Source organism: Archocentrus centrarchus, chromosome 24 (genome assembly GCF_007364275.1).
Source record: "Archocentrus centrarchus isolate MPI-CPG fArcCen1 chromosome 24, fArcCen1, whole genome shotgun sequence".
NCBI classification, from domain to species: Eukaryota; Metazoa; Chordata; class Actinopteri; order Cichliformes; family Cichlidae; genus Archocentrus; species Archocentrus centrarchus.
Window position 1 is genome coordinate 9,166,897 of NC_044369.1, and position 15,640 is coordinate 9,182,536.

General features: G+C 37.6%; 2 protein-coding genes across 5 annotated transcripts; both read right to left on the reverse strand.

Annotated features, from left to right (window-relative positions):
* Positions 1-191: 191 nt before the first annotated feature.
* On the reverse strand, positions 192-7,394 carry emc7b (ER membrane protein complex subunit 7b). Of its 3 annotated transcripts, none has more exons than XM_030721101.1 (6): positions 7,162-7,394; positions 5,313-5,432; positions 5,052-5,190; positions 4,391-4,471; positions 3,947-4,095; positions 192-1,735 (listed from the first exon to the last, which is right to left on the reverse strand). In XM_030721101.1, the coding sequence occupies exons 1-6, from the start codon at positions 7,392-7,394 to the stop codon at positions 1,678-1,680; spliced, it is 780 nt and encodes a 259-aa protein (XP_030576961.1). In that variant the 3' UTR covers positions 192-1,677. The 3 variants fall into 3 exon arrangements, with proteins under 3 accessions (XP_030576961.1, XP_030576962.1, XP_030576963.1); XM_030721102.1 differs by lacking the exon at positions 192-1,735 and adding an exon at positions 2,543-2,815; XM_030721103.1 differs by lacking the exon at positions 192-1,735 and having other exon boundaries at positions 3,452-4,095.
* A 664-nt stretch (positions 7,395-8,058) lies between these two features.
* Positions 8,059-14,891, reverse strand: katnbl1 (katanin p80 subunit B-like 1). Of its 2 annotated transcripts, none has more exons than XM_030720835.1 (10): positions 14,677-14,891; positions 13,985-14,109; positions 13,811-13,848; positions 12,791-13,055; positions 12,552-12,667; positions 12,405-12,455; positions 11,843-11,932; positions 11,427-11,531; positions 9,216-9,309; positions 8,059-8,651 (listed from the first exon to the last, which is right to left on the reverse strand). In XM_030720835.1, the coding sequence occupies exons 2-10, from the start codon at positions 14,096-14,098 to the stop codon at positions 8,619-8,621; spliced, it is 906 nt and encodes a 301-aa protein (XP_030576695.1). In that variant the 5' UTR covers positions 14,099-14,109; positions 14,677-14,891; the 3' UTR covers positions 8,059-8,618. The 2 variants fall into 2 exon arrangements, with proteins under 2 accessions (XP_030576695.1, XP_030576694.1); XM_030720834.1 differs by having other exon boundaries at positions 13,985-14,112.
* Between the last annotated feature and the right edge of the window lie 749 nt (positions 14,892-15,640).

Sequence of the window (15,640 nt, forward strand, 5' to 3'; positions counted from 1 at the left end):
AACATTGACATTCTTAAAACCTGCTCTTATAACGCTGTACTGATGTCTTGTACACCATTTTTCCATTTGTGATTTTCTCTGTTTTCAGCACCTTTGCACTGTTGTTGCAGCAACGCTGTCCCCCAAAAAACCAAACTTTATCCTTACTGTGTTTCTATATGAATGGGCAGAATTTTTTTTGTCTTTTTTCTGAAGATGTAAGAAAGAAAACAAAATAAAAAGCCATTATAATTACAGCTCCTATTGTAATATATCATCCTTTATTATCTGGTTACACAGCAGCTTACAGTACAGGAATTCTAATCCATTTACATCTACATTGTTTAGCTAGTGAACATAAAGTGCTTGGTTGTGCTAACCTTACCAGAGTTACAAACATTTCCAATATAGCTAATTTAAAATGTGAAGGATAAATTATGTTTATAATTACAAATAAACTGTGACTTCTGCGAGGGGACACCTGCAAAAAAAATCCCTCCCTTGGGGTTGTAGGTTGATGGTAACCCTCCCAAAAATGAGTTATTTTGTGCTGAAAATAATAATTTTGAAATGGCCAATGAAGATGAACTTTGAACTCCAGGAAAAGCGGACTTCCTTTCTTGTATTAGAGCATATATTAAACAGTGAATTAGTTGTGGGTTACACCTGAAGCACCCCCACCCCATAACACCCTGTATTTGATTGCATTTGGGCACATTTGCAGAAGTATGCTGAATTAGCTGTCAGTGGTTGAAAAGCACCCAAGCATATATGGACAACTGGTTAAGAAACCAAAGAAAAATAAAAAACAAACAAACATAATAATCAAATAATATTCTTTCCAAATCAGAGGCCCAAGTAACAACAGTCCCACCTCATACGACTACTCTGTCACAGTCGGATTACAAAGGTAGTAACAAACTTCTTTTAATCAGCATATACTGGGTAAGCATGAGTCAAAAACTCTGAACCTATCAACCTCATGTAATCCATAATCCTCCTTTATTCTCTTGCTCACTTGCACTGTAATTTAAAGGACATAGCACAGGGTTACATATTTCAAAACAAATCTATAGTAGGGATAACATATTTCACTGATTAAGTATTTTACACCTCACAAATAAATGTAAATTGCTTACAGTATATTATTGTTCAATTAATGTCTTTTTTTTCTGTTTTGTACCTTGATATTTGATATTTCATGTATTTAAGGGCTAATCTGTACATTTATGCGCATTTACAGTTGCATTAATTTAACAGAAGTAATATGAGATCTAAGATTGTTTATGGAAACCTCTATTCTTGTCTTCTTATTGCTGTAAAAAAAAACAGTGTGACGCTGCTGTAAATTATTGCACCTTTTTGTCTTATGATGTACTGTTACATGCATATTTCTGATCTGAGCTCTGTGCCTTGTGTTCTGCTCATAGTGGCAAAGTTGCTTTGTGAAGGACCCTGTGCTGCCTGTCTGCAGTTCTGTAAGTGTCTTTGTGTAATAATAATAATAATATACACAGTAAAATACAAACTGAAAGGCAAAAATGTAATCACCAACAAACATGCTGAACATTATCTCACTTGTCAATAATTCTTCTTTGAGAGGCGAGGCAAATCATTACCATCCTCCAACGGTTGACTACCCCAGTGTGCCATGTACCAACGTTATGACTAAACAAATTCCAGACGTCACTGGAGGTTTTACTGGTCCCAAGACTCCAGGTCAGCATTGTTGCTCTGCATTGAAAGTCTCTTTGCTCTAATGCAACACCAAATGAAAAGAATAAAACCAGTAATTAGTTCATCTAATTGACAAGAGTCAGCGTTGTCACAGTCTGATAAAGCTTAGCTGACCTCCGGTGTTGCTGAAACATTAATAAAATCTGGTTCACTGGAGAAAATCACCCTCATATTTATGGAAGCGTTTTTTCCGCTACTGAAAAGGAAAAAAAAACAAACAAACAAAAAAAAAAAAAACTTTTTTTGCCCTCCAAAAGTCAAATTTTCAGATTTATAACTGAAACCTCTGAGAAAATAGTTATTAATTCGAAACTTTGAGATAATAAGCCAAAAGTTCAAATTATGGATGGTAAAACATTTTTCCTCCCAGTGGCAGAAACAAGCTTTGTTACATACTAGTGAGCAATTGTACTGCAGTTTGTTTCCCATCAATCTCAAGTACACGATGCCATTACTAAACACTGAAACACCAAAATGCAGCTGAAAATGATCCTCGCTTGGCTTTGAGCTGACAGCCACAGTCATGCTTGAGGCTTTGTAAAGAATTAGTGAAAACAACAAGCATTTTTTAAATTTTGATATTTTCAATTTATTTACCATAAAGAAACTACAGGATACAGCCATGCGCAGTCTTCACACAACAGCTCGTTCCTGGAAATGGCAATTTGATGAAACTACTCATTTTCTTAGTTTTCTCTGTCATCTGTGGATGGCACTTCCTGTTCACTCTGGCTTAAAAAGTAACTTTCAGATTAAAAGGTGTCCTGTGAAGCTTTCTTACAACGTTATGTTTGTATTCACTGCCCCCCCCCCCCCCCCCCCCCCAAAAAAAACACACTCTGTGCATCCTTAATATTGGATACAGCAAAAGGATGCATTCCCTTCTCCATAAAAGCTCATTTCAAGCATTTCTGGAAACTTGTGGTTATTATCAAACAGTGGTTCTGCTATTTTCCAGTGCCCCAGTGGGCCCGCATGCATAACACTAAGACTCAGAAGCTGAAGCAGTTAATTGGAACTCAGCCAGCAAACTTGTATTTTTTTTTCTCTGTATTGACCCACATGCTTCTCCTACCTTGATGGGCCACAATGTTTTCCCCTGAAAAAGGGAAGGCAAGATGATTCATCTTGTTGCATTACCACTGCCAAGCATTGATCAGTGAAATTGCAGGAATATACAGTAAATATAATCTCACATACATGCATGTGATGCAAACAAAACAAAAACCCACTCTTGCTCACTTCAGGGTAACTGAAGTCAAAATCAGAACCATAGCAACGACCGAGCTTTCGTGCCAAAAGGATTGTCTCCTTAACGACTGTTCAAATAGATAAATGCTGATGATGAACATATATGGCTGAAGGTTCAGGGAAAAGCTGATGACTCAACTTTTAGTTAAGCTTATTTTGTCAATCTCTTTATTTAATAAAAGTACTCATTGCTCTTTCACATTAAAACCCATCCTGTCCGCAGCTGCTACCACATTAATATGGACTCTAATGTCTATTTTATAATAAAAGTAAAACCAGTTACACTTTGTAGAAATTTTAAAAAGCAACCATACATTTCTCTCTTTGTACTTCCAGTGATTAACATTTTAATTTTTTTTACACCTCAGGCACATAATATTCAGCATGTGAATTCTAACCATACAGTTCACCACAATAATTCATAAAATCAGAAAGTCATGTGTTCACTCAAACAAATGAATGGTGTGAAATAAAAACACAGCTGTCATATACCATCGCAATTTATTTATCTAGGCTTTTAAATAAGAATTTATCTGTCTTAAAATTGAATTTCTCTTCATTCACAGTCGTATTACTGAAGTTAATTACACAAGAAAATCTCTGAATATGTATATATGCTCTCTTTCAGGTAGTGGAAGTAGCAGCAGTGGAAAATACACAAAGGAGGTTTTAGCAGAGAAAAGATTGATGAGTAGTAGGTGTTAAAAGTATAGCGCAAATGAAGAATAACAGCCTTTGCAAAAAAAAAAATAAAAATTTCTTTATCAGTGCAGTATGAGAAAAAAAAAACCCAAAAAACTATTTTTGCTCATCTTCCAATAACATATTAGAAATCCAGATGTGCTCAAAACATCTATTAATAACGAAATCTGTACAATAAACCCAGAGAGAAAAAAAAAATGACACTTTAAAACTTTGCTTCCATGGCATAAATCAAGCTTTTTTTAGGCAGATTTTTAGGAGGCATTTAGAGTACTACCTCCTCTTGGCAGCTGGCCTGGTGCCCTTGCTGCTGCTGCTGCCTGCCTTGCTGGAGCCCTTGGAGCCAGAGAAGAGCTTGGTCATGAGCTCAGAGACATCAGGAAGCTCAGGGTTGGGGTTCAGCATGTTCATTGACTGCTCCATTTCCTGTAAATAAAGGGAGGCAGAGAATGAACAGCTGTTGATGGAGAGATGAAGGCTGGGTACAGACTGAATGTCCTCTCTGATGTTAAAAATGCATCACAATCAGTGACATCTGTCACAGTTATAATAAGCACTTCAACAGGAGGCAAAGTTGGGGTTAGAATTTTATACAAGTAAACATCACAAACTCAGTTCTTTCAGGGAAACTGTGCTATCCTCATTAAAATGATCAGAACAGCTCTGCTGCAGCTCATAGATACTGCACAATTAACTTCCATTGTACTTAACAATCATATACCTTTCTCATCTCTGGGTCATTGGTGTTGACCACCTTGGGCAGCAAAACAATGATCAGCAGGGGCAGAACCATCATCATAACCTGCAGGAGCAACAAAGACGTGACATTTAGGCAACAAATTCAGATACAATTAATTGAGCTTTCACATCAATGTCTATGTAGACTGTGTGAGTCTAAAATAGATGACAACTCATTTTTACAGCTGTTTTATCGGCATACCTGCATATCAAACATTCTGCATTCCAAGACCACCCAATCAGGGAAAAAAGCTGGGATAACAAAGATAGAGGATGACCTGCACTACCCAAGCTAAATCAGGTTTATTTTGAACTGTGATTCATGCAGAGCTGCTCAAGTTGAGCAGAATAAAAAAAGAATAAACAGAATATGTACTAGACATAACCATTTTCTAGTACATATTTCTTCTCTGTAAAGGGTTCCTGAGAGAAAATTGAGAACCCCTGTACTAAATCGAGAGATTGCTCCATTTCCTGTAAAGAAAATTGAGCAACCTCTCAGATTTCCTAGCCATGATGACGCCACTAACCCTCTGTCCAAACTTTTTTCAAATGTGCATTTTTATAGCATACACATCTCTGCAACCTTGCAACGAAGTGTACGCAGTTCACACATATTCACCGAGTTCAGTGCATTTTCTTACCATTGGATTCATAAGGAAGTCTGTCCAGCCCCACGTTTCTCGCTTCATAAAGTAGCTGTGAGGTCCATTACTCCTGATCTGAAGAGGGTACGGCTGGCGAATTACCTCCGAAGTTTTGATGTAGTTCACAAGACGTGCTCTGTAAAAATCACACATTGCTTCAGTGGGTTAGAGTCGCCTTTAAACAGAACATTAACTAATTTTCAAAGTGTGCTTACACAACGCATGGTTGGTATGAGTTTCTCACTATATTGACCTCACCTCATTTTACCCTTGGATGTGATATCAACACGGACAGGTTCAAATCTATAGGTGGGGGTAACAACTTCAACAACATAAGACCCTGAAGGGACATCGTTCACAGCAAAACTCCCATCGGTTCTGCAGAAAAAGGAAGAAGCATTTTTGTCAAGACTGCATCTGCTTATAATTTAAAAAGGTACACCTATATTAGCTCAACATAAAGTGGGTCTAATACCACAACCCTGTAATAAATGGGGAATGAACTAAATAAAAAAAATAGTGGCAAGTTATCTCAGTAAAGAAAAATTACAAAAGTTTAAGGAAAATAAATAAGGTGCAATTGTGGGAGAAATGTTAAAATCACTTTCAATTAAATAAAATGCAGAGGGAACATTGAAATAGTTGCCTAATTAGGTTTATTAGTATTTAAGAATTCAAGTGTAACATTTATCAACTTGCAATATGAAACACACTATCAAGGCAGACAAACAAAAAGAAACAACTTAAAACTAAAATGCATATGTTACAATTTCTGTTTCCCATAAAATATCAAACTGCTGTGCTGTATAAAGTAAAGAGTAAACTGTTACCAGGAAATATATAGAAAACGTTCTCTGATAGAGAAAGGTGTTATAATTTGAGGGAAAAGGTTTAATTTAAAACTCTGTAAAGTGCAGACAACAGTGAAAGCCTTTTGTGTTTTTATCTGTGGTGTCAAACTGTGGAAGTCTTTCAGCAGAACTACAACAATATTTAAATATTTTACAGTTCAAAGAATAATTTAAAGAGACAATCTTTAAAAAGTACATAAATGAGGAAGGACTTTATTAGTTACCAAATGGTATATATGGTAAAAGACTGGATGTGAATGCTAATATATGAAGTTGTATAGATATGCATATACGTCTATATGTGAATATACATGTATGTGTGAGAGTATATACATAGACATTATAGTCTAAATAGGATTATTTGCTAAACCTAGAATAAAGATTATGTAGTATGCACTGTAGGCAAATAACTGTGTGTATGAGTGAATTTATGGGTACATATATGAAGGTGAAGATGTAGATAAATGTATGCATTTAGGTATAATTGTATATGTTTGTAGGTATATGAATGTACATGTATGTGGATATGAGTTATTGGCAGGTTATTCGAAAGAAAGACGAATAATGAATCATTAGAAAGGAAGGAGGGGTGGGATCATAAAGCTTATACTTCTTCCGGCACCTTTTTAGCATAAAATTTGAGCTGCTTAAATACAATTGAGTATTATATTATATTATATTATATATTTAGTTTTTGTTTGTGTTTACCAACTACAGATTGTACTTTTTTAATGTTTGAAAAAACATATCTATTTATCTATATTAATTTGGGCTGTTTCTATATACTGGTACTATTTTAAAAATGGAAATATAGACAGTGTATGAAATATATAAATAAATATTTTTTTCATTTTGTAGACTTTTGTATAGTTATATAACAGCGGGTGGGGATGCAGTAATAGTATCTCGTTTAGGTATACTACTAGGTGCGTTGCCTCAGTGTTTACTTCAATAACAGGTGAGTCTCTTGTGGCCCTTGCGTGTTGTGGATACTGCCACAAGAGGACCAAAAAGGCCTCATATGGAAGTTAAAAGCTGGTTCAGTGGCATTTAGACAAGAGTTATAAGTGGAACTGTTCAGCTATAAATTAACTTCAGCATTTAGGACCTGCCACCTGCCTGTAGCTGCTGCCGTCGTTACCGGTGTTTTTGGCACAACTTCGTGCTTGACCCTAATCACTAGCTAGCAATGCTAATGCTACCTACTTAGCTAAGATGCTAGCAGGTTAGCGAGTATAACTGCAGGTGTTTCTTACCTCAAAAATCCCACGTGTTCTTCACCATCTATCAGCACTCTGGCCGCGGAGACCCAGTCTTGCGTTTTGACCCCCGGCACTATCGCTCTTCCCTCGATTTTAAACCGATCTCCGTTCGCCTGTGTCGACACAGCTGCACCAGGCCCCGCTTCCATATCAGTAAAACACCACGCTACGACTAGCGCAGCCTGGACGAAAGCCAGCAGCTGCGGTATTCTTTCCATGTGCAACATACTGCCCCGTCTTTAATAAACTAAAAGTGTCCTTAACCGTTTCTTCATCAACAGGTATTCAAGAGCAGTTTTAGTAAGCAGCGGAAGCCTCCTGCATCAGCTGTCTCTGCGGAAAACGACGTCACTTCCAAAAAAAAAAAAACAAAAAAAAAAACTTTATTGTATAACCAGAAACAGTCGCCTGTGTTTTGTACACAATTCAAAGCTTTAAAAAACAAAAAAAAAAACAAACTCAAAATGAATTTTATTGGAAGCTATTTTAACTCGAAATTGAATGATTAACGATTTAATATTTACGTCTTTAACATTTCGCAATTTTGTTTTAAAAACTGGATAAGAAATGCAGTTTAGCAATGCAGTTTTGAAAACCAATGTTTAATAGTTAATGGAGGAGAAAAAAACAAAAAAAAACAAGAGGTCACAGTAACACTGCAGAAGGATGTTTTAAAAACCTGTTTAGCTACTTTACAAAACTTACTGAGCGAGATCGCTTTGATGCTATGTTTACTTTGGCATTCATTATTCCCTAAATGGTGTATTTAAAAAAAAAAAAAATCATGTATGCAGAGCCCAATATTTAAAAACCTGTGGGCTTATTTTAACCAGTCATCTTCACTGTACCTTGTCTGTGATCTGGAGACTAAAATAAACCAAACAATAATACTGCATTTTTACCAATTTATTTAAAAGATGATTAAAAGAATCACTTGTTTTTACATTTTACATTATACAGCCAAATGTCAAAGGAAGAGGCAAAACGAAAAACAAGAAGAAAAAAAAAAAAGAAGCTCTAATAACTTAAAGACTGTTGGAGATTCAAGTTCCTTCTTCAGGAGAACTCAGACGCAAAACATCAAAAACAGTAACAAGTGCATTTTCCATGGAAGAGAGTGGTGTAGTGAGAGACATAGACCTTGGCACTTCATAGAGCGAAATTACACCCAGTCTCATGGAGGTCCACTAAACATGCCCCTCAAAAAGACGGTCCACTTCAATGTGAAGCAGTCATTTGCTGTCCAGGAAGGCTCTCTAGGCCCTCCTTTAGAGAGTCTCCAGCTCAAACTTGAGGGAGGTGTTTGAATTGTCAAGTTCAGTCCCAGTTAAGAGGTTTGAGTTTGAAGTAGCAAAAGCAACTGGTCCATTTCTCTTGCATCATTATCAGTTCAAAACACAGCCATGCTTGACGGTAGTGGTCACATCCTCAGAGTGCTACATTGACAACTGTCAGGGCAGCTGCGACAGATAAGCCTCGATGGCCTGCAACACAAAGCAGAGATAGCGCGAGATGTCGTCAAAGCTAGCAAATGTACATCAACTGAATCAGTCAACACTAAAAATGAGATGCTGATTTGGTATTTGTCAGCTATGTCAGAATGTGTGTCCCTTTAAAACATTTAATGATTTTTTTTTTTTTTTGTGGTATGATCTTAATTGTTTCCTCCACCACAAAACAGGATGTGAAGATTGAAAAAGGATCAACCACAAAACCTTATGGTGGATCTGGGTCTTTTCTTTTTAGCATGGGAGTGGCTGGCTGTGTCCACCCAAGGTCAACAGAGGGTGCAAAGAACAGCAGGAGCACCTGTGGAGCCTGATAACAGCTCTGTGACAGGAATGTCTGTGTGACAAAACGCTCATTTATAAAACTTTATCATGGACATTTGAATGCATGTTTCATTTGCTTTTAAAAAGAAATAAAAATGGTGTGCTTTAGTATAAACAAGCTGCATTTTGACAGACTGCGGCTGTTGTAGTCCTGTCTATGACCTATACCATTATGGAAAAAAAAAAATTCCTCAAGAGTAACGAAACAGGCATCACCTTTGCCAGCTCTCCTGTCGATCCTGGAACCAAACATAACCGAGTTCCTTCTTTCCACAACTCCTTTAGCCGCTGCTTCATGACTTCCATGTTCCTGCAATAAACACACAAACATTACTGATACAATAACTGGAGAGTGCAAAAGACATGCACTGTCTTGGTGGAAATGATTAGGTATAACTTCTTTCATGCATACTGAGCGCAAAACAAGTGCATTGCAAAATGTCTATGATCTAGTCCTTAATTTCAGTGATTACTACATCATAAATCCTAACAACTGAATACACTTAGCTACTATTATATATGTTGCATGTAACATTACAGTGCATTTCCTTTCCATTGTAACAGCATGTATCATTTATATAATGAAGTAAAATTAGAGTTAACATACTAAGTTGTTTCCAATCATGGGTCTTTCCCACTGACTTATGATGCAGTCCACCATAAATTAGCCTCAATAATAAATGTATTTACACATGATCAACAAATAAATACAAAAATAAAATAATGTAAATATGGCAGGGTTGTAGCTGGATTCAGAAAACATATTTCTCTGGTTAGATGGCCATTGTGACACATTAGGGGATTATAGAAGCATAAACTCTTGCTCTGACTTTAAAGGCAAACATGGGTGGGAACCTGTCACCAATTATGGTTTTCTGTCACTCACAGGGAGTGTGATCTCATCTTAAAGGAAAAGGAAGACAGACTTCCAGAGACAAGACATAAATGTTTGAGTCAGCGTGCATGGTACTGTTGTTCAGAAAAGCCTTAAAAACTGGATATCCTTTAACCTATCTTGTGGTTTGCTATGTTTACAGTCCTGCTTGTCAGTATCAGGGGTCATGTTGTTGAAGTTATCACATGGGGTAAAACAGTTTTGCTTTTTGGTGTTTTTAATGGACGTTGCTAGGTGTCTGAGATGCAGTTGTTGCCTGTTATGGTAAACTTTGGTCAATTATTTCGTTCTTGTACCAATGCCTACTGGCACTCAACCTTATTCCATTAAAAAGCCTGTTTATTTCTCCTTAAATGTCAAATTTGTAAGGAAAATGTATTTGTGGGTTGAGGAGCAGAATTGAGTATGTGGGTTGTGCCCATAAAAAACTTGCCAAATCTTAACTGCCAATGCCAAACAGCTTATTCTGCTACTGACTCTTTGTTTTGAGCTTCTGGTACCCCAGATGCTGACAATCAGACTTGTAGGCAATTTCAAGAGTAGGTTCTGTAACCAGTGGCAATCCCATATCTCCACAGTCTGGGACCGAACTCTATCTTCCAAGATGCCAACCCTCGCCCCCACAGAGCGGGGTTTATCACAGACTACCTCCAGAATTTGGGAGCGGAGAGGATGAAATGACCTGCCTGCTCATTCAGTTACCAGGCTTATATCAGATATGTGAATCCAGCATTACATTCACAAAAAAATTTCAGCGACAAATTTAATGATACCAAATTTTACTATCCTCGTATTTTGACACAAGCTATGATGAGCGAGGGGCGAATCTGCATGCTCGTTGGCTAACAACTTGTGATGGACAAGCTGTGAGCCAATGAGCATACCCTGGATAGCCCTCCTTTCTGACTCTTAGAATGACCACATGATGAACGACCATTTACTAAATGGACCAGTGTGACCTGAAACAAGTGATTGAGTCCATGAATTCTTCAGTAAAGTGTTTACTGAGGTCACATGGCAAGGAGCCAAGCACAGTTTTCCCATAACCATCTATGGTTACAGAAAGACCTCCAGTTATATATAAGTCATCCTCTGCTGGCTATTAAAAAGAATGCTGGTTTAAACCACGTCCACATATACTTTTCTTGTCAAACCAGGAAGATGCATCATCTATTTTACTGTCTGTGCTCCAACATGAGTGTATACCTGCCTGGATCACATAAAGGTTTAGAAAATGAAAACAAACAACAGGATGTTTTATGTGCCAACACTGCCAATGAGCCAGCTCTAGTTAAGTATAACACAAAAGTGAATAACTAAAACCATTTGCTGGATTTCAAATTTGCCTCTTAAACCATTCATTTGTAGGTCTCAGACATTTTAATGCCATTCATTTCTAATCTTTTAATTAAGCCAACTGTCCAAGATTTATTTAGAATTACATACCAAGCAGTCAAATTAGAAAAATAACACGGTTCAAATTATCTGCATTACTGGGTTTTATTAAGTTTATTAAAGCATGCAGTGCTCACCTGTCATCCGAACAACTGTCCTGCAGTCTTTTTTCAGTTCTAGAAAGTTCTGGCCACCATTTCCTAATGACGGATTGAACCCAGTGTAAACCCACCATTATGTGTCTGCCAGGAAAAAAAAAAAAAAAAGGAGAAGTTAGTCAAATCCAAAAGTTTTTTCCCCCCACAGTGATCCAGCAAATTTATTTGCAAGTGAAATTAATTCCATGATTTATCCAAGAGGGTTCAGCAGCTCTCTCCTCTGTTCATTAGTTATTTATCAGACAAGCTTAAACTTCTTGGAGGAGCGTGCGATGATCTTTAAGTTTATAAATAGCAAATCCCACTGCTTTAAACTCAGCACGCCTCCATATGATGACCCAGAAAAAAAAAAAAAATCACCAGTATTACTAATGACTTTCTGATTTGCTACTTACTCCTCATATTTACTGGTAAGAATCATTTTGAGTTGGGGCATGAGGTCAACGCAGCAGCCAAGTGACAAACACGGGGCTTCTGCTTGAAGGCTGATGAGAGACGAGACAGCAAGTTCAAATGAGGTGATCGTCAGCAGTCAGGCATAAAAGGTTCATATCTCAGTTATTCTTTATTATAGACCTGATAATAACTGGATCACAAACAAAAAACAAACTACAATATTCTTATGTATTTCCAGTTCACTTATTACCTGAACAATTTTCAAAAAAAATACATCTTTTACCAGACTAGAATACTTTAACTAGACAGTAATACCCCCGTATGGGTATTATGGTATGATACCATGGACTCTGTGATTTCAGTCTTGGTCTCAGAATTGTTACATCCCTAATAAAATATGAATACGTCCTGCTTTATAGTTTATTACTGTGTTACAAATTGTATAATCTTTGTATATTGGCTGGTATATCTACAGCTTATTGGACAAATGTGCAGTCCAGTCATTGGAGGTAAAACTGAAACATTCAATGGCTTAAAATGTAAAAACAAACAATTACTTACTTGTTTGTTAAGACAGGTAAGCAGTCAAGCAGCACACCTGTGTCTTGAATTCTGGGAAACCACAAACACGAGTGAAGATGACGAATGGTGTAGAATTAAAGAATAAATGCAAACGTCAAGCAGCAGCATTTGCCACAACTGTTTTACCTTATTAGGTAGGCCACTAATTCACTGGCATTTTTTCGCCATAGTGTTAGGGCTACTTTAAGTCTAAGGTTTCTTCCAAAAAGAACATGCGTCATAGCTTCATGGTCCTTGGATAGCTGTGTGTAGACAGAAACAATGAACAAAAGGAACTCAGTCTCTCCAGTGTTGCAGTTTTCAATCAACAAACCTTGAATTCATACAAAATAGAAACAATGAGGAGCTTCAATTTTGTTTCTCACCTCAGTAAAATCACTGTATTTGGAGCTGGCCCCCGCCATCTTGGAGGCCTCTGCAGAGTTCACCGGAAACCCACAGCCCCGGACATCATCGGAGCAGGTCAGCTCATTTTCCTTGTTGGCCATGCCGGGGTCACATAAACGGCCTACATCTGACGCTCTGCGGTGCAGCTTTACGCCCACCTCCGCCAATGCACAACTCTTTCTTCTGCAAGATGTCAACCGCTTCACTTTGCCTGGACTGTTTAATCTGTAATGCACCTGAAATCTGCCAAAAGGGAAGTTAAGATTGACCAGATGCAAAGCGATCACAGTTTAAAAAGCTAAAAAAATAAATAAATAAATTAAAGCCACAGACACTGTGATCATGGTTAATGGTTATGGAAAAGTGCCTTAATGGTCCAGTGACTGGTTGTACATCCACACTAATACGTTTTGTTATAAAATGTGCAACATTTAAAACCTCCAAAACTAAGACTTTGGAAAATGATGCCGACTGAATGAGCAGAAATGGAGACCTGTGTTTGCTTGTTTGTGGGGATCTTATCAGTTGTAACTATACAGCCAAAAATACTGCAGTTCCCATACCTTTTACGATTTCAAGCTTTTCATGTGTATTTTGCCCATTCCCCTATGCCATGTAGTGATGGCTCCCAGTATCTCTCTAACATGCTGCTTTATTTGCTTTGCGACAGCTCTCTATCTATTATCACCAATCCAAGTAAACAAACAAACAAACAAATAAAATCTCTAGTCTTACTCTTTGCCTTTGTTGTTTTGCTTCTTCAGTGTATTTTCAACTAACCTACCACTTCCTGATTACTCCAGCACACCAGCCCAGTGTGGGTGATTGATTAAGATTAATGTGTTTACAGATGTTTGAGTGTAAAATAGATTTTGTTTTCATTTTAAATTAGTTTAAAGATAAAAACATATTAGTGTGGACTCAAGGATGACCTGTGGGACACAGACAGTGAGTGATCATAATTTGATGAACCCCTCAGATGTGGATCAAAGACTCACCTGTCTTTATCTAATTCTTCCTTATTAATAATATCCACCTAAAACAAAAGGATAGGGGATGAGGCCACTGCTGCTACAATGCCACTGAACTGTACTTCACAGTCACCAGGATTAAAGACAAATGAACAACTGTTTACACAATTAGTCATAGTATTTGCCATCATATCCTTATACCTGCTTCATATTCTTCTCAGCAGAAATACGCACGCTGGGTCGCAGAAAGCCATTGGAGTTATTCTGGTTGACCTTCAGGACTTCCCGTTGCCAAACATGCTTACCAGCTGCCATAATAAGCGACACTGCTGGAGAAACAATTTGGAAAATAGTTGGGAGACATAACTCGAGACTAAGGACACAAAAATCAGGAGTGAGTTTTCGTGATCTAACTATGAACAAGAAGTCTAAATGTCAACAGCAAGCGCTCCGAAATGACTCAAAAAGTTTAAACTCGCTCACTGGAGCGAGATAAACAAAAACAATAATGCTCAAATTTAGTTACAAAGACGTTAGCTCCCGTTAGCTCGTACGGCTGGAAGTCGCAACTAACACTGTTGATGAAAGGTAGGGCTGTGTGTTTCCTGCCTTGTTATAAGTGAAATGCCCGGCGTTTGTAAAAGTGCAAAGCTGCATTTCATGACGCCTCTCACCCAAAAAGTTAGTCCATATTCTCACAATAACGTCAAAGTTAGCTTTAACTGTTAGCATGTAGCTCAACTCACAAGAAAACACGGAGACGTAGAGAGCAACAAGCTGGGCCGCTAGTGCGAGCTAGCTAGCCAGTTAGCCTTTTAACTTGGTGAACATATGTCTTCGTTAAAGGTAAAGTTATCACTTTTACCATATACACGCCGGAGTTAAATACCAACCGATTCATTTTGTCCGGCGTAATGATCGCTCCTCAGGTGTGTAAACTCCTAAAACGGGTTAAACCCTAAAGCAACTCCCCTCTGTGCAGGATCGCAAGCGTTTCACAGTTTTACCATTCAAATGAATACACCGCCGGTGCGTGAGGATTGTGGGATTGATTTTGGCAAAAAGAAGCTGCAGTTTTAGCGACGACTGCTGGACGTTACAACACAAATTTGTGCTATGGCGCCACCTGGTGGTCGTATAGTGTGTAATGCAGGAAGGCAGTCCAGCAGAAAGCTGAAATCAAGAAAAAGACCACTCCTCACACCACTAACTTTTAGTAGCAGTGGCACTTTTGTTAAATTATTCTCCTCACATAATAAGGATACATTTATCAAATTAGTCTACTGCTGTTAGATTTACATTGCAATTTACCCATCACAGTTGAAAGGCACAAAACCCTGATGATAGTGGCATTTATATTCAAACTTGTTAAGATCTAAAAATACTTTGATGAGAAAAGGTGGATAGTAAAAGTTCTACTATATGTTTGTCACAGTTCTATCTTGTGAATGAAAGCCTAACTTTATTTATGCAGTACAAATTATTTTTAAAAATGTTATTTATACCTGTGTTAGGGTCTGCGCGGCCCCTAACACAGGTGTAAATAACACGCAGTGTCTCCTCATATTTGCCTTTTTCTACCTTTTTAACAAGCTGATGTTAGCACACCAGATTTTTACACTGTCATCTGTTAAGGCATAGGTGATGACATCACAGCCCATAACCTTTTATAATGTGTCATGAGATGATTTCACTCACTGTAGTCTACTCCTGAAAGATGGGGGTCACTGCAAAAAAAAAAAAAAATAGTATGTGCTCTAGTTTTGGTGAATGAAATGTTAGTATTTTATCTGGATGTTACGTAGCACAGTTGACCCGTCGAGTCTGTTGTTGTTGCTGGTTAACCAAGATTGTGGA